The following is an 18,392-nucleotide window of genomic DNA, read 5'->3' as shown; positions in this document are numbered from 1 at the left end:
TGCCTCTTTCTCCTTTCTTCCTAGTTTCTTCTTAGAATAAAATTTCTTGAGAATTCCTTTGAAGAAAGTCGAGAATCTACCCCTTTCCCCCGTAGAGTCTACCACCTTCTGTTTTTTCCCACCCTTGCCCTTGGCATCTAAGACATTTCTGTAATTTTTTAAAAATTGGATGAAAGATCACAAAGTCGAGAGAACTTACTTAAGCTAGGACCTATCATATTGTATGAGCTACAACTGCAGCCCCCAGACCTCTTATTTTTGGAGCTGTTTTCTGAAAGAACTTGTGTCCTTATTCACAGACTGTTTGAAGCAAAATCCAATCAAGGTTTTCAAACAAATATTAAATGTCTTCGTGCAATTAACTTAAGCATCCTTTTCTTCTGCTTACCTCTCATTCTGTTATATTTGATAATTAAATTTTCCCAGTTCACGCAATGAAAGGTGAGGTAGCACTTTTGACCACTGTAGGGTGGTCAAAACCTGAAGTTTGGGGCAGAAATTTCAGTTTGAAGGATGAAACCAGTCAGGTGGACTGATTTCAGATTTTCAGTAGGACCCAGTCCTGCCTTGTGTGTTTTCTAGTTCCTTATTTGTGTGTTGCTGATCATGCTCCTTTTTTGTATGGTTTTCAGGTGGAGTTGGCATGAACTTAAAAGCAGCAGATACTGTTATTTTTTCTGACAGTGATTTTAATCCTCAAAATGACTTGCGGGCAGCTGCCAGAGCTCACCGAATTGGCCAGAACAAGTGAGTGAGTTAGTCATTGGCACCTTTCTGCTCTGTTGGCTTGCAGCTGTGGATTGGGGAGGAAGGTGGACCGTGTAGTCCTGACAACAGTGCCACGTTGGAGTTAGAGTCCACTGGGTTTGAACCCCGTTGTGCTGCTGGCTTGTAGAGTTATGTTGGGGGATCAGTGGTCCCATGATCAGTTCAGACTCACTTTGTTGAAAAGAACAGTTAAATTCCAAAATGATTAGAAGAAACTTAGAATTTATTTAGTTCAAGTTTCTCATGAACTAAATTTCAGTTTAAAAATGAAGTTAAAGCCAGTGGGTGCACATGCCTGTAATCATTATCAGCATGGGAGACTCAAGCAGGAAGATCAAGTTTAAAGCCAACCTTGCAACTTACCTAAACCCTGTCTCAAAACTTTTTTTTTTTTAAGGCTAGGATTATAACTTCATGGTAAAGCTCTCCTGGGTTTGATTCACAGTATCACAAAGAGGAAACAAAGTTGTGTTCAGCTACCCTTTGACTTGAGGTAACATGCCTGCCAGGGGTTATCCTGGCTACAGATGAAGGCCCAATAGTGGTCACTTCATCTTCCTTCCTCTTCCTCTTTTGGGGAAAAGTTCAGGAAGAAGTTGAGGCCAGATTTCTCTAACAAATGCTCAGGTCCCAATGAGCAGTGTCCTTTTCATTGTTCCCTGAATGTGGCATTTGGTTTTGCTTCCTTTTGGGTGTATTTTCCTGGCATGCTTTTTTCCCCAGCTTTGCAGACTTCAAACACTGCTCTCATTTGACTCCCGTACAGGGCTGTGAAAGTGATCCGGCTGATTGGCCGAGACACTGTGGAAGAAATAGTTTATAGGAAAGCAGCCTCCAAACTGCAGCTCACCAACACGATCATAGAAAGAGACCATTTTACTCTGGGAGCCCAGAAACCTTTGGCTGATCCTGACCTCCAGGTAAAATGTGTTCTTTTTAGAGTCTCATGATTTATAACCAGTACTATCTTTGGATGAGAATGCAAATAAAAAGGACCAGCATTAACCACCCATTGTTGCAAATTACACATTTTTTTCATTGGCCTAATTCTTACCTAACTACATGCAAGGTGCCATACAAGCTAAAAATGAGGGTGGCATTTAAAGGTGGAGAAAATACAATAAAGAGAATGAGCTTTGAACCATCTAACTTGGATTGAAATTCACATCTTATCCCTTATTGGATGTATGACTTTGAGCATGTAACTGAACATCAAGGATCTAATCTCTTTATGGCTTCTAAAGATGAGTGTGCCACGAGTTACCTCAGAGAGAATTTGTTTAAGTTCTTTTTTTTTCTTCCTTTTTTTTTCAATCAGTGATGATTAGTTCCATAGCTCCTCTTTAATCCCAGACGCTTTGAGTAGTGACTTACAGTACTCATTCCATACTCAGAGATGAGTGAACAAGATTAGGAATTCAAAATTATGCCATAGGATATAGGGATGAAAGCACTAGAGTTAATTTGTTGAAGAAGGAAAAATTAGATGGGAGTCAAATGCTGTCTTAGAATATCCTAGAGAACTCTCTTTTGGTAGGAGGTTTAGAGTTATTCCTTAGCAGCAGCCTTTGAGATAAAATTAACCTGTATTATAATATACCCCAAGTCCTTCTGAGGGATTAGATGCAGAGAGATCAACCCCTAGTATCTAGTATGATTCAAGCATGAAGAGAGTAATAAATGTCTGAGAAAAGGTAGTAGCTGTGGGAAAGTCTGCTGTAGGAAACTGCAGAGAAATGACAGGAGTTGGCTATTGTTTTGAGGCAGGCAGTGAGAGAGAGCAAGTTCCAAGATGGCTTTAAGCCTTTAAGCCTGAAAGATGAGAGTAGAAAGTAGGAAGATAGGGATAGAAATTAGAAAGATGAAGATAATGTAGGCTTTAGTCAACAGAATTTGTAGTAAAAATCAATATACATTATTGTTAGAGGGAGACTCAGAAAAGAAAGGAATTAGAAAAATTTGCAAGAAAAACCAGGCTTTAAAAGGATCAGCTTATCAAACAAAAAATTCAAGAGGTATATGAAAGGGAAAAAATTACACAGTATTACAAGCAGAATCATCAAATTTACAACTAGCCCAAGCATGAGTTTAAAAATGGCAGTTTTCTCACATCTGTATCTTTACACATCAGCATTGCAGACAGGGAAAGCGCTATTTTTGTTAGGGAGTCACTCACCTGCAGGAAAGGGTCACAGATTTGGGGGTACTAGAACCCGAAAGAAGAACCCTAGGTTTTGTTTGTTTGCTTGACTTTAGTTTATCTTAGAGAGTAACTGGAGTCTTTGGCCTTTTGTGTTTTGAGTCTTCTGCATGCTCATCTGTCATGGTGGCCGGGCAGGCTGTGCATTTTATTTTCACACTATTGAAGAGGCAATTTCAAATGGAAGGTGAAAGCTTGAGAGAGAGGTGCGTGTACACTGTAGGTGTCTAAATATACTTCTTTACAGGACCTTGGGAGAGGAGCTCATCATGGGCTGTTGTGAAGGCACAGGCGTCAGGAGTTAGAGGAGATGCTTCCCCAGTGGAGGGAGCTCCAGGCATTCAGTCAGGGGTTTCCCTGTGGCATTAGCTGCTAGCACATCATTGTGAAATGCACAGGCACAAACTCTGCCATGGGACCAGATCCTGGGGCCAGTACAAACTATGGGCTGGTGGAGAGGACCTCGGTGGGACTTTCTGCCCAAGCCATGGCAAGAAATCACACTCTGGTTCTGTCTTGATTCTTTCCTCCCCACCAGACTGTGAGTTATTTATGGTTGCCAGGAACCATAAATAACTTGTCACTGCCTTGTCTCAAAATACAGCAGGACATTTTTTTAAGTTATTAAAAGAATCTAATAGTAAAAGACGTGGTTCTGGTTTGATAAATCTAAGCAGTATAGAGCAGTGAAGTCCTGAAAAAGGAAAGCAGGTTCCTTGTTTTAGAAGGAGAACACAACAGAAACAGAGAACAGATAAAGATGCGGTGAACACTTATTGAATGCGTACTGTGTGCTAAGCATTGTATGACGTGCACTTTTTCCAGTTGTTTTAGAAGAAGAATAACAAAAAAATGAGATAGACGTTGTCTTTACCTCCATCTTAAGAAATTTTCCAAACATCAGATTCATGACTCTAATCCGAGCACTCTTTAACTTCCAACTACATGCTCTTAGTTACTATAATAAAGTGGTTTTCATTTAAAAAATGGGTAGTTCCTTAAAGACATGTTGTGAGTGAGCAGTAGCGAGGGAAGCCAGGAGACATAGTCCAAGGAGTGGAAGAGGGAAGGGTCCCAGTATGGACTGAGCCTCATCATAAATACTTGGCTTTCTTCTGTTTTGGGTACTAAATGCCAAAGCCATTTGGCTTGGTTATATATATGTACACCAAAGTTAAATATAAATATAACAGGTATGGTTTTGCTTAGTTTTTGTCATAGTTTTCATCTCGGGTATTTTCAAGCTAAAGTTTCCAAGTTACAGAATAGGCAATCTAGAGATAATTAACCAAATCTAAAAGGGCAAAATGAAAATGAAGTCCCATGATGTGGATCCCAATTGGTTCAGAATTCCTAAGAGATAGTACTTAGGGAGGTGGAGAGTTGCAAGTAGCAAATGAAAGCCAGGTAACACTATCTAAGATTCTGGTTCCTGTAGCCATAGGAAGTAGGCTCCCTAGGGGGAGCAAGAGGGCAGGATGGGGAGTGCCGCAGGATTATCCAGGGAGATTGAAATTGAGAAAGGGCTTTTGGGTCTGGTGATCAGGGTGGTTATGGTTTTGCCAAAGTGGGTCCCATAAACCACTGTAGTATCAAAGCGGCTTGGCAAGGACAGGTGGCAGCTCATGGTGAGATGAGGTATTCAGTGGCACCTTCTCTTTATAAGAGTTTGGCAGTGGGAGAGGTAAGAAGGTAGCCAACAGGTTCTCTGAGTTCTCTTAGGACTGCTGGAAGTGCCTGTAAAAATTGCTGGTGAGAAGTGCTATAGAAGATGCTGGAATCATTTTATCTGCCCCCACTCCTCAAAAAAATTGGAGGCCCAAATTTTTTTTGGTATTGTAAATAATTGTCAAAGTCAACATCTCTGATCATCATTTATCACCTCTCTGCTTATTCCTCATCCAACTTCAAAACAGCCTGGCAGGTGTCATTTGTGATGGAAGAGAAGAAAGTCCATCAGGGAAAGAATTACCTGGTATCATTTAGACACTTAGCAAGTCACACATCCTCATCTGTGTTTTCATGAGAACTAACTGGGTCTCTCGTTTTCTTCATTCAAGTTGAGTGACATACTGAAATTTGGCTTGGATAAACTGCTGTCCTCTGAGGGGAGCACCCTGGAGGAGGTAGACCTGGAGTCCATCCTGGGAGAGACAGAGAATAGCCAGTGGGCCTCTGATGCCCTGCCTTCAGCTGGAGGAGGGATCAGAGAGCAGGAGGAAGGAAGTGAGTTGGGGTTAGGTGAGCCAGTGACTCCATCACCTCAAGGTAGGGTGTGAGTGAGATGCGTCCCCACGGGAAGTCCTGTGTCCTGCTCTGGGACCTTTCTTTCCTACCCAGCCCTGTAGTCATCTGATGACATTCTTAAGGCTTCCTGGTCCAAGAACTGCCAGAGTAATCCTTGTTCCCTTGAAGCTGGACTTTGAATCCAAGTGATGATATTAATGTTTATGGTCCTGTCAGTCTCAAGGATTAAATTTGAACCTTTTCTCCCTTGACGCAGACATCTTCTCTGGAGTTTATTTGGTAAACCTCCTATCTTTATGATGGTGCTTTGCACAGTGATTCCTCTTCTCAATAGTAGAATGTATTTTAAATTGCAACTGATATTTATGGACATTTATTGTGTTCATCAACAGTACTGACTATGTCATGTGCTTTAGGTCGTTTAAGACCCATGAGGTGGGGGGCTGGGGTGGTGGCTCAGCGGTAGAGCACTCACCTCGCACGTGCAAGGGCCTGGGTTCAATCCTCAGCACCACATAAAAACAAAAGTAAAAATAAAGGCATTGTGTCCAACTTCAACTAAAAAAATACATATTAAAAAAAAAAAGACCCATGAGGTGTAGGAGATCATTTTGTCTTCCTTTTTCTTTTTTCTCAAATTTGGTGTTCCCCCCTTCTCTCTCTCTCTCTCTCTCTCTCTCTCTCTCTCTCTCTCTCTCTCTCTCTCTCTCTCATATATATATATATATATATATATATATATATATATATATATATATATATAATTTAGTTGTAGATAGACAGCATGCCCTTATTTTATTTTTTTAATGTGGTGGCTAAGGATCGAGCCCAGTGCCTCACACATGCTGAGTAAGCACTCTGCCACTGAACTACAACCCTAGCCCCAATATTTATCTTTTTGTCCATTTTCTGTTCTGAAATATTTGAATTTCAGACTTGAAAGGGTTTTTTTTGTTTCTCATGATTATTTTTAAAATGACTGTTCTCCTGTATCAGCAAGAGGGAGTCAGTATGGGCTGGTGTGAGAGGGTTTTACGGACCTTTTAAAACATTTTTATTCATATATGACAGCAGAAAGCATTATAATTCTTATACATATAGAGCACAATTTTCCATATCTCTGATTGTATACACAGTATATTCACACCCAGTTCCTGTATTCATACCTGTACTTTGGATAATAATTATCACATTCCACCATCATTAATAACCTCATGCCTCCTCCCTTCCCCTCCAACCCCTCTGCCCTATCTAGAGCTTGTTGTTCCTCCCATCTCCCACTCTCTATCCCACTATGAATCAGCCTCCTTATATCAAAGAAAACATTCAGCATTTGGTTTTTTGGGATTGGCTAACTTAGCATTATCTTTTCTAACTCCATCCATTTACCTGCAAATGCCATGATTTTATTTTCTTCTATTGCTGAGTAATATTCCATTGTATGTGTGTGTATGTGTGTGTATACACACATACACACACACACACACCCTTCACAGTTTTTAATCCATTCATCTATTGAAGGGCATCTAGGTTGGTCCCACAGTTTAGCTATTGTGAATTGTGCTGCTGTAAACATTGATGCATCTGTGTCCTGTAGTATACTGTTTTTAAGTCCTTTGGATATAGATTGAGGAGATGGACAGCTGGGTCAGATGGTGGTTCCATTCTCAATTTTCCAAGGAATCTCCATACTGCTTTCCATATTGGCTGCACCAATTTGCAGTTCTATCAGCAGTGTATGAGTGTGCCTTTTTCTCCCACATCCTCGCCAACACTTATTGTGGTTTGTATCCATAATAGCTGCCATTCTGACGAGTGAGATGAAATCTTAGAGTGGTTTTGATTTGCACTTCTCTAATAGCTAGTAATGATGAACATTTTTCATGTATTTGTTGACTGATTGTATATTATCTTCTGAGAAGTGTCTGTTCAGGTCCTTGGCCCATTTATTGATTGGGTTATTTGTTTTTTTTTTTTTTTGGTGTTTAGCTTTTGAGGTTCTTTATATACCCTAGAGATTAGTGCTATATCTGATGTGTGAGGGGTAAAGATTTGCTCCCAAGATGTAGGCTTTCTATTCACCTCACAGATTTGTTTCTTTTGCTGAGAAGAAAGAAACTTTTTAGTTTGAGTCCATCCCATTTATTGATTCTTGATTTTTATTTTGGCACCAAAAGAGTCTTATTAAGGAAGTTGGAGCCTAATCCCACATGATGGAGATTAGGGTCTACTTTTTTTTCTATTAAACGCAGAGTCTCTGGTTTTATTCCCAGGTCCTTGATACATTTTGACTCGAGTTCTGTGCATGGTGAGAGATAGGGGTTTAATTTCATTTTGTTGCATATGGATTTCCAGTTCTCCCAGCACCATTTGTTGAAGATGCAATCTTTTCTCTAGTGCATGTTTTTGGTACCTTTGTCTAATATAAGATAATTGTAGTTTTGTGGGTTAGTCTCTGTATCCTCTGTTCTGTACCATTGCTCTACCAGTCTGTTTTGGTGCCAATACCATGCTGTTTTTGTTACTGTTGCTCTGTAGTATAGTTTAAGGTCTGATATAGTGATGCCCCCTGCTTCACTCTTCTTGCTAAGGATTGCTTTAGCTATTCTGGGTCTCTTATTTTTCCAGATGAATTTCATGATTGTTTTTCTATTTCTATGAGGAATGTCATTGGGATTTTGATTGGAATTGCATTAAATCTGTATAGTGCTTTTGGAAGTATGGTCATTTTGATAATATTAATTCTGCCTATCCAAGAGCAAGGTAGATCTTTCTATCTTCTAAGGTCTTTTTTTGATTTCTTTCTTTAAGGTTCTGTAATTTTCATTATATAGATCTTTCACCCTTACTGAGATTCTTAATTCAAGAGTTCCTTCTAGCCTGGCACAGTGGTGCACACCTGTAATCCCGGTGACTCCAGAAGCTGAGGATCATGAGTTCAAAGCCAGCCTCAGCAAAAGCGAGGCACTCAGTGAGAACCTGTCTCTATTAAATACAAAATAGGGCTGGGGATGTGGCTCAGTAGTTCATGCCCCTGAGTTCAATTCCCAGTACCTCCCTCCCCACCCCATCCCACCCACCACAAAAAAGAGTTCTTTCTCTCATCAATACAGAGAAGCACAGTGGCTTCAGTAGGGTGCTTCCTTTACTGGTAGGGAAAGGGCTGGGTGAGGCTTTTGGTTTTGTCCTTCTGAATTTTCTCCCATTGCTTCTCTCTTTCTCCCTGCCATAGACTGTCGAAGGCTGTCTGCATTACCCCTTTCTCACCCGAGGACAGAGCGTCCCTAGATGTCTGACTGCATCTCCTTCCAGCCCTTCCTTTGAATTCCTAAGCAGCCACTGCTCTGAACTACCAATCTCAGTCATCCTGGGGTGACCTCATTCTGGAAGATGAACTTCATCTGTCTGGCACTGCTAGAGCCCCACTGTCCTGCTCCTGTGCAGTCTCTGTCTGCCTCCCCAGACCAGTGAGGGCTTCAGAGCTCAGCTGGTTTGGGATGTTCATTCTCTGTTTACCTCAAGTGGAAGTTTATAGTAGTTCCCGACTCCTAATTTTGTGGTAGGCTTAGATTAGGGGTGGTTTCATTATCCTGTTGACTGGTGTGGTTTTTATGGAATATATGGAGAATTCAAAATCTAGGCAATTGGCATTATTTTACAGAACACAGTTCTTGGACTTTTCTTGTGTTTTATCTTTAAAATTTGTTATGATACTATCACATTTATATTCTTCAAGAACTCTTTCTTGTTCTCAGCTTGTTGTTTTAATCGTATCCTATTCCCATTTCAAGGATATAATATCCTCCCTGAGGACATTTATTATAGCTTTTTAAAATATATCTCAGGGAGGATATTTATTATATCTTTTCAGAAAGTGTTACCCTGCCCACTGTATTATCTCTTTTTCCTCTATTTGCTTTTCCTTCTTCCTCCTCTTTTAAAAAGTTTTGTTTTGGAGTCTCTCGTTCCTGTTAGCAGTTTATCTGAAACATCTGGGTCCTCTGATCATCATGCTGGTGAAATTCCCCAAAGCTGACAGGCAGCTCTGTTGTGAACAGGTGGGTGGCCTTTGGGCCTCATGCCAACAGCACTGGTTGGCAAGCCAGCTCTTGCACTGGGGGAGTCAGATTTGAAGATTTCACTGGACAACTCATTGTATCCTAAGACGAGTCCTATACCATTACAGTGAAATTGGTGGTTTAAATTGGAAAGACAGGGAGCTGAGGGCACATGGTGCTCTTGGTGTTTGGTGTGCTGATCCTCTCAGTTCCTCCATACTGTGGTGCCTGTGCTTGTGCATCTGAGTTTTTGGAGGACTGAAAGGGTTTCAGTTCCTGCAGTCAGCCCCAGCTAGATACCAGTGTTTTGGTTCCACAGCTCTTTTGAATCTGTTGTCCTCTTCCTATCCACTTTTTATCTTCCAAAGAATTCGTGCACTGTTTCATCTACCATTGCCTCATATATCTTTTTAGAAATCTGTGTATTGTCCTTTAGCTGTTTCGGGTGAGAGAAAAAATAGATGTGTGTGGTCATATTTTTAAGTTATATTTGATTACCTTAGTACCAAGTTTCCACCCTTTTCTGTACTCATCTAGATTGACTTTATTTACTAGAACAAAATAAAATTGCAGTGTTTTCAGAAAGATAATTATATATCTCAGTCTACCTACAAAAAAAGTTACATTTTTGCAGACAGTTTAACTGTTGGATTCTCTACTTGGATAAAAATTTGGAATGTTGTCTTCGATGACTGTCTTGATTCTCTTTGTGGTAGATGGTTCCTCTGGCAGGACCCAGATGAGGGTCTAGACCTGTGGGATCCAGCTGCCTCTTCGAAACAGAGTGAAGACATAAAGCATGGTTAAAAATAACAAATGAATATAAAAGAGGAGTAGTTAGAGCAGCCCATTCACAATTAAGTATAAAGTAAGGTTGCTTTATCTTTAATGCCAAGTTTTTTAAAAAGCACAGTTATATGGTAAGCTGAGCATGCCCAGAAACCTGCCTTGGGAGCATGTGCAAAACCTAGCCCCGCCCAACTCCTCCTTTGAAGGTGGAAATGGAGTTGCCCTCCCCTTGAGCCGGTACTGGTTAATGGAAGTGAACCAGGAACTGACAATAGGCTACTGCCTTCCCATTTGTTTGGCCAGCGATTTACATCATTCTGTCTCATCCAGAAGGTGTAAGATTTCCATTGCAAATAGAGATTGTGGAGAGGGGTCAGCAGCTGGACTAGAGGAGTAAGATGTTACTTTTCCTGGTGGTCCTTTGGATTTTGCTTCGCTTTCCAACGCCCTGTGCAAACGGAAGCATGGCTGATGGTTCTTAGGAGAAAAATACATGAATAGTCTTTTAATTGGTTCCTTGATCATACTTTTCTCTTTTATTACAATTTTAGCTTTTAAGTGACTCGGCTGCCTTCTCTACTATTTGGTCATGAATTTCTTTTTTTCCTTCTCAACAAGGATTGTTCTGGGGACCCAAGTGCTGTCAGCTTTTATAAGGAATGTTGATTACTTTATATGAAATAGGATGGAAGGAGGTTGATTAAACCCTGTGAAATGAGAGACAGTTGGGGAATTCTGGGAAAGATGGCAATGGACAAAGATTAGTGGGATCACAATGTACTTCTACAATATTTGTGAGAGGGATGTGTGAGATAAGGATCAGATTTTTTTTAATAGCATCAGGTATCAACCAGCACTAATGAGTGAAAGCTAAAGGGAGGCAGCTTGAAAGTCTTTGCAAGAAAGGATTTTGTTCATAACTATGACTTCACAAATAATGACTCTCCCAGGATTCTCTGAATTTCCCCTCTGAGAGTGGACCATTTGAGTAGAACCAGAGTATCAAAGAAGAAATTTTAAAGTCTAGTAAAAATTTATATGTGGATTTTTCAAAATGCTACAAATAGTTGATTCTTTGCTGTCTTTAAACAATATACAGTAATCACAAGAAAAGTTCCTTCTGTTCTTTGTGTCATTAGTTCTTGGCCTCACTCAAACCTAAGTGATGATGTGGAGGAAGAGAGCACACAAGATAACATGGCTATTAGCTTCCAGTTTAGAGGCTTGTCCTGGTGAACATTTCTTCTCTTTTCATGAGGTATAAAAATATAATCAAAACCCATCAGGACAGATTTTATATGGCTAAAAATTCATGCTTTCATGAAAATAGGAAAGAGTATTTCTGATTTTTCTTAAAGTTTTCAAATACATCTAAGTAGTAGATAGAAAAGACAGTGGAATGAGATTACCGTCATTACCCTAAGTACACATATAAAGACACAACTAGGGGCTGGGGATGTGGCTCAAGCAGTAGTGCGCTTGCCTGGCATGCATGCAGCCCGGGTTCGATGCTCAGCACCACATACAAAAAAAGATGTTGTGTCCGCCGAGAACTAAAAAATAAATATTTAAAAATCTCTCTCTCCCCTTCCTCCCTTCCCCCCCCCTCTCTCTCTTAAAAAAAGACACAACTGATGTGACTCTGTATACAACCAGAGATATGAAAAATTGTGTACCATATGTGTAATATGAATTATAATGCATTCTGCTGTCATATATAACAAATTAGAATTAAAAATAAATAATTTTTTAAAAAAGATTTTAAAAAGTGGGAAAATCAGAAACTAATATCGTTCCATGCTGTACATATCACTTCCCTTTCTCAAGTACAATCTGGCACAAAATGTGTTGAGAAGAGATTCCCCTCCAAAAAAAAAAAATCCACTGGGGCTGGGGATATAGCTTAGTTGGAAGAGTACTTGCCTCACACGCACAAGGCTCTGGGTTCAATCCCCAGCACCACCAAAAAAAACCCAAAATCTGATATTACATCCAATGGCATGAACAAGATTTAAAAAGCCACATAACCATAATGAGAGCACAAAGCACACAAAAGGCTTTCTAGATTCCAATCTAGAAAAAAAAAACATATCCCAAGGAAGGAGAACAATGTTCTTGCAATTACTTTTCTCTAAGGAGTGTCTTAGTATGCTGATGAATGACCTTTTTTAACCCCCAGCACTGAGGATTGAACTGAGGAGTGCTCTACCACTGAGCTACATCTGCAGTCATTAATGTTTGTTTTGTTTTTATTTTTCTTGAGACAGAGTCTCACCAAGTTGCCCAGGCTCTCCTCAAACTTACCATTCTCCTACTTGTCAACCTCCTGAGTAGCTAGGATTATAGGCATGCACTATTGTACTGGCTACAAATTATATGTTTTTAAATCAGGAAATTGTCATTTAGAGAATATTATTCCCATAAGTTCTTTCTATATAAATTATTATAGAGCAAGCTTCACACAACCAATTGAAGAGACATTATTGTTAATAGATTATCCTATATTGTAGTTAATTGTATGGAAAAGAAACAATGTAGCAAAAATGAAATCATAAAAACAAAGAGATTTCACATAGTAATGTAGATTAAAATGTCATACAACTATAAATTCCCCTAAAATGCATAGACCAAGATCCTACCCAAGATTGAGACTTGAGGAAGGACTGACTGTATCCTTTAAAGGCACAAACTCATTTTTTCTTCTCTGTGGTACCCTGTGCCACACTGTAAAGAAGCCCAGGCTATCTTGCTGGAGGGAGAGTTCATTTGAAGAAAGCCCCTGACATATGAAAGACCACATGGAAAGGGAGACTACATAAAGCCAACAGTCAGCACCTTAGTTCCGGACATACAAAGCCATCTCAGACCTTGTAGTCTAAATCAGGCGTGTGCTGTATGGGTGAGCCTAGGTGACACTGGAGCAGAACCTTGGTTAAAGTCTTGACTTACAAAAGTATGAGAAATAAAATGGTTGTTTGTTTGGTAGTGGGGATTGAATTCAGAGGCTCTCGACCACTGAGCCACATCTCTAGCCCTATTTTGTATTTTATTTAGAGACAGGGTGTCACTGAGTTGCTTAGTGCCTCGCCATTACTGAGGCTGGCTTTGAACTCTCGATCCTCCTACCTCAGTCTCCTGAGCCACTGGAATTACAGGTGTGCACCACCACTCCCGGCAAATGGTTATTTTTTAAAGCCACTAAATTTTGGAATTTTTAAAAATATAACAATAGATAACTAAAACGCTGTTTATTGATGATTTGTAGTGCTTTTATTTAATGACCAGTTTTATTAAAGAATACCCCATTTATTTCTACTGTGATCAGCAAACAAACTGAAATTCAATATTTAAAACTTTTTGCCAAGAATATAACCTATCTTGCAAGTTTCCATGAGGACTAGAAAAGAATATATATTCTGGAGTTGTTGGGCATTGTCAGTCAATGTCAATAAGGTTAAGGTGGTTGATAGTTTTGTTCAGACTATTGTGTATCATTAGTGATTTTTTTTTATAGTGTTACTATCAGTTGTTAAAAGGGTGTTAAAAATTCAAAGTATAGATTTGTCTCTTCAGATTTGTCAGCTTTCATATATTTGGGGCATATAAATGTTTGGTTGTATGGTGTCATGTTTCTGTGTTCTTAAAAACACATTATGGTATTATGAAATGTCTTTCTTATCTCTTATAATACTCTTTATCTTGAATTAAATTCATCTGATGTTAGTATAGCCTCTGCATTCTTCTTGGCTTACTATTCATGATGTATTTTTATCTATTTCTTGTTTTCGTTCTATTCATATTTTTATTTAATGTAATTAAATAAAATTACATTAAATAAAAATTAAATTTTATTTAATTTATCCATGAGCGTTTAGCTTTATTGCTTTTCATTATTGTTTTAGCAATGTTTCCAGGAATTATGAAATGCATTCTTTAATTTATCACAGTTTTCATAATTTAAATTGTGATACTTTCTCACATCTCCCCAAGTCCTTTGTGCTTTGTCGTCATACATATTACAGCTGTATACCCTATGTTTTTTACCTTAGTCATGTTTCCAAGAAATTAAAAGAATAAATATGTATACATATTTCCTTTTATATTTACCTACATTTTAGTATTTCTAGTACTTTTCATTTCTGTTTATGGTGCATTGTCTTTAAAAATATCTACCCCAAATTCTCCACATTCCTGTATCATGTTGCTTCTCTCATTATGAAGTAATATCTATTTCCCACCCGCTGAGTCTGGGCTGGTCTTTTGTCTTGTTTTAATGAACAAAATATATTTTTGGTGAAAGTGATGCCATGACAATCCTAGACCTAACACCTTGGGAAGGTATATACCTTCTACTTTTATCCTCTAGAAATCTAATCAACAAATAAAAAATTTTAGAATGACTGAATGACTAAAAGCATTTGAGGAGATAAGCCTGACCCAACCAGTTGAGCTAGCAGACATGTAAACAAAGCTATTTTGTCAGTTCTACCTTTGGTTAAACAATCCCTGCTAAAGGAAACCACATAAGCACTAATAAATACCTAGAGCAAAGGACCCATCAGAAAATTATGTAAAGCCAAATCATAGAATAAGGAGACATAACAAAGAATTTTTATTTTAAACCATTAAGTTTATTACACAGTGAACTAAAACACACAGTGCATCTGTTTCTACCTGATGGATCATCTCCTTTTATCCTGAAGAGGTTCTTTTAGCATTGTTAATAGTAGAGATCTATTGGTATTGAATTTTCTTACTTTTTATTTATTTAAAAATGTCTATTCTGCTTTCAGTTTTGAAGAGTATTTATCCTGGATTAGCAGTTTTTGTCTTCTAGCACCTTAAACCTTTCCGTTAACTTTAATCTCTCATTTCTGATAAGAAGTCAGCTATCATTTTAGTCATTTTTACCTATGTGTAACACACCACTTTTTTCTAATTGCCTTCAAGACCTTTTTCTTCCTAATTGATTATTTACAGTTGACTCTGATGCATCTAGATGTGATTTGCTTTGTAACTAACTTTAGTATTCACTGAGTTTCCTAAATCTGTTAACATCTTTTTTGTTAATTTGAGATAATTTTAGCCATCATTGTCTTAAATATTTTTTCTTTACAATTTATGCCTCTATTCTTCTAGAAATCTAATTATATGTATGTTAGGTCACTTTGTCCTGATAGTAACCAAGTCTCTATTTTTTTCTTTCTGATTTTTAGACCAGATAATTTTTATTGGTCTATCTCCAAGTTAACTTTTTGCTGTTTTTGCACTATATAATCTGATGATAGATTTGTTTCATGAATTTTTCATTTCAAATACTATACTCTTTATTTCTTTTAAAAGAAATTTTTCATTTATATGTTGACACCCATATCTACTTATTCATTATGATTAAGCTTTTCTTTAATTCCTTGAAATTAGTTATAAAAACTTTATAAATTTTTTTTCTGCTAATCCTAACATCTGGGTCAGCTCACGGAACTTTTTTTATATGTAACATTTTCTCTTGTGGTTCTCATTTTTCTATCTTCTTTGCATTCTGGCAAAATTTAATGATATTCTACATGCCTATAATCCCATCTCATCAGGAGGCTAAGGCAGGAGGATCAAGAGTTCAAAGCTAATAAATTATGCATGGCACACATTGTTTAATTTTGCATGTAACTTCTTTTTAGTGCATCAATGAGGTTTTAGTGACATTGTCATCCAACACTTGGCCTTTGTTGTTCAGGGAATGCCTTCATGATTTTAATACTGGTTTTCCTATTCAGACTGTGGATTGGGTTTGAATATACTGTTATCAACCACCTGGTCTTTTAATTACTCATCCCAGTAAACTTATAGTTTGTGAAGCATTTGTTTCTCAGATTCATGACACTGTTAGAACCTGAAGTAGTAGCTGATGGGTATCTGTGAATTCTTTTTTTTTTTTTTTACTTGTAGTAGATTGTCTGAAACAGGCATATTCTCCTCTGTGTTTATCCAAACCTCCCTGTCATGTGCACTACAAGTTACAATTTGGAAGTTACTGTATTAAAATTCTGTCTGTTCATGGTTCTAGAAGAGTGATGTTCTCTCCCAAACACTGGTTACTACAGCAGCATTTTTAATGTTGTAAAATAAGAATAAAGGCTCTGAAGGCCAAAGATTTTAAAAAGTCATTTTACAAATGTTACGTTAAATTAAAACTGAGCTTTGCTGTAATACTGTTTTCTCTTCAAAATGTGATGGTACAGGAAAGGTGTTATATGAAGGGGTGGTATTGCAGGGGAGCATTTTATATTGAAGAAGTAAAAAAGTTATAATATTTATAATTTTGATGAGTTTATTTTTATAGGGAAGATTTTTCTCCCCTGAAATTTTTTCTGGTATAGCAAAATGTTTCCATTATTAAAAATTGAAATTGTTAAAAAAAAAGAGTTCAAAGCTAGCCTCAGCAACTAAGGGATGCACTTAGCAACTCAATGAGACCCTGTATCTAAATAAAATGCAAAAAAAGGGCTGAGGTTGTGGCTCAATGGTTAAGCACACCTGGGTTCAATCCATGGTACCAAAAAAAATTTTAAATTATATTCTGGTCATTTATAGATGATACATCATAGGAAGTCTGGATTATATTGTCTTCCTATAAAGGATATTCTGTTTTATGTGTCATGCAGGCTAATTACTGGTGAATTGTTTTGATCATATTAGATTTGGTATTATTATTATTATTATTATTATTATTATTATTATTATTTGGTACCAGAGATTGAACTCAGGGTACTCAATTACTGAGCCACATCCCCAGACCTGTTTTGTATTTTATTGAGAGACAGGGTCTTACTGAGCTGCTTTAGCACCTCGATTTACTAAGGCTGGCTTTGAGCTCGTGATCCTCTTGCTTCATCCACCTGAGTCACTGGGATTATAAGCATATTCCACCTCGCCTCACTAGGTTTGGTATTTTTCTTTATTTCCATATTTCATGGTGCATTATACTTGTACATAATGGTGGGATTTGTTGTTATGTTTTCATACATATGTACAATATAGTGATAAAACTTAGCCAATATCATTCTCGAGTATTTCTCTTTTACCTGCTTTCCTCTCTCCCCTGATCCCTTTCCTCTATTCTACTGATCTCCCTTTGATTGTCATCAGATTCCTTTCACACACACACACACCTTTCTTTTCTTTTTTCCTTTCTGGCTGCCACATACATTTTCAGCATGAATCAATTTTGATTTCAAATTTAGGTCTACCATTTTCCCTTTACTCTTTTGTGTGTGGTTCTTTTTGCTAAGGCTTATTCCTGAACTCTTAATTAAGTACCTGATATATTAGTGAAGCTGTTGCAACCTGACTCTGCTGGAAACCATTTCTTCCAACATTGCCATTTAGCATCATCTTCAGTCTCCTTTATAGCAGTCAAACTCTGCTAAGCCTTAAAGAGTCTCATCTGGTACATTCCTATCAAAAATGAATTTCCTCCAGGCTTTTAGTATTCTCTCTCTAACACACACATAATTACATTGCACCCACCATAAATAGCTCAGACATTCTTGTCCACAAAATTCCAACCACTATGATAATCTTGCACTTTGATAATTTTCTCCTTAACTCAGTATGACCACCATCTTACTTGAGCTTCATCTCCCTAATTGTGTTTTGTGCACCAGGCCTACAGTCATGTCTGAAATTAATACCTGAAAATGTTTAGTTTTTCTAGTTTTATACTCTTTTGTGTCAGGAAAACAAATCAAGTACATTAGATCTATAACAGTTTCAAGTAAAAATACTAACTTACTTATATCTTTGCCCATCAATAGTGGTAGAGACACTTAGGTCAACTTACATAGAAACTGCAACATCTTATATACTCAACAACAATTTCATTGTCCATGGAACGAAAAATTAATTGAAAGAGTAAACCCAAAATGGATATCTGAAAAATAAACTGGTCAAAATTAGTAAGACAATCAGACTTAAATAATCATATATTTTACCAATAGCACTAGCTTAAAAGTATGAGTCTACAATAACTAGAAAAATACATGTTAATGGCTAGAGTCATAAAATTTCTATTATGATAGGCAGTCTCTTATGATGCTTTAATATTATATGATAGTTGTGAAATGATTACAAACTAATAATGAACATAATCTATTTGAAGATTAAAATGTTCTTCCCTGTATTATCTACAAAGTTTAGATAAACCTCAAAATGCCCTGGAAAAGAAATTTCTTAAGTCTCATCAAAATGAACTGCCAGGTTTTTTCCTACATTGACATGACACAGTGCCAAGATTTCTAGTTCTGAATACACACTTTCTATAGGGAAGAGACTTT

The 18,392-nt window shown here is 37.7% G+C and overlaps 1 protein-coding gene across 11 annotated transcripts in view; it reads left to right on the top strand.

Moving 5' to 3' along the window:
* LOC144370360 (transport and Golgi organization protein 1 homolog) overlaps window positions 1-18,392 on the top strand; it is a 175,923-nt gene that overhangs the window by 91,099 nt on the left and 66,432 nt on the right. For 7 of the 11 annotated variants that reach the window (XM_078031104.1, XM_078031103.1, XM_078031102.1 and 4 more), the window contains 3 exons: window positions 633-747; window positions 1,535-1,688; window positions 5,029-5,194. The exons of 2 other annotated variants lie outside the window; for them this stretch is intronic. In XM_078031104.1, the coding sequence (XP_077887230.1) occupies window positions 644-747; window positions 1,535-1,688; window positions 5,029-5,194 (424 nt within the window). In that variant the 5' untranslated portion in view covers window positions 633-643. Of the gene's footprint in view, window positions 1-632; window positions 748-1,534; window positions 1,689-5,028; window positions 5,195-18,392 lie in introns of those variants that run through there. 2 more of the 11 variants (XM_078031108.1, XM_078031110.1) reach the window with 2 other exon arrangements.

The sequence above is a fragment of the Ictidomys tridecemlineatus genome, chromosome 14, assembly GCF_052094955.1.
Source record: "Ictidomys tridecemlineatus isolate mIctTri1 chromosome 14, mIctTri1.hap1, whole genome shotgun sequence".
NCBI classification, from domain to species: Eukaryota; Metazoa; Chordata; class Mammalia; order Rodentia; family Sciuridae; genus Ictidomys; species Ictidomys tridecemlineatus.
This window is presented reverse-complemented; position numbering and strand designations above follow the sequence as displayed.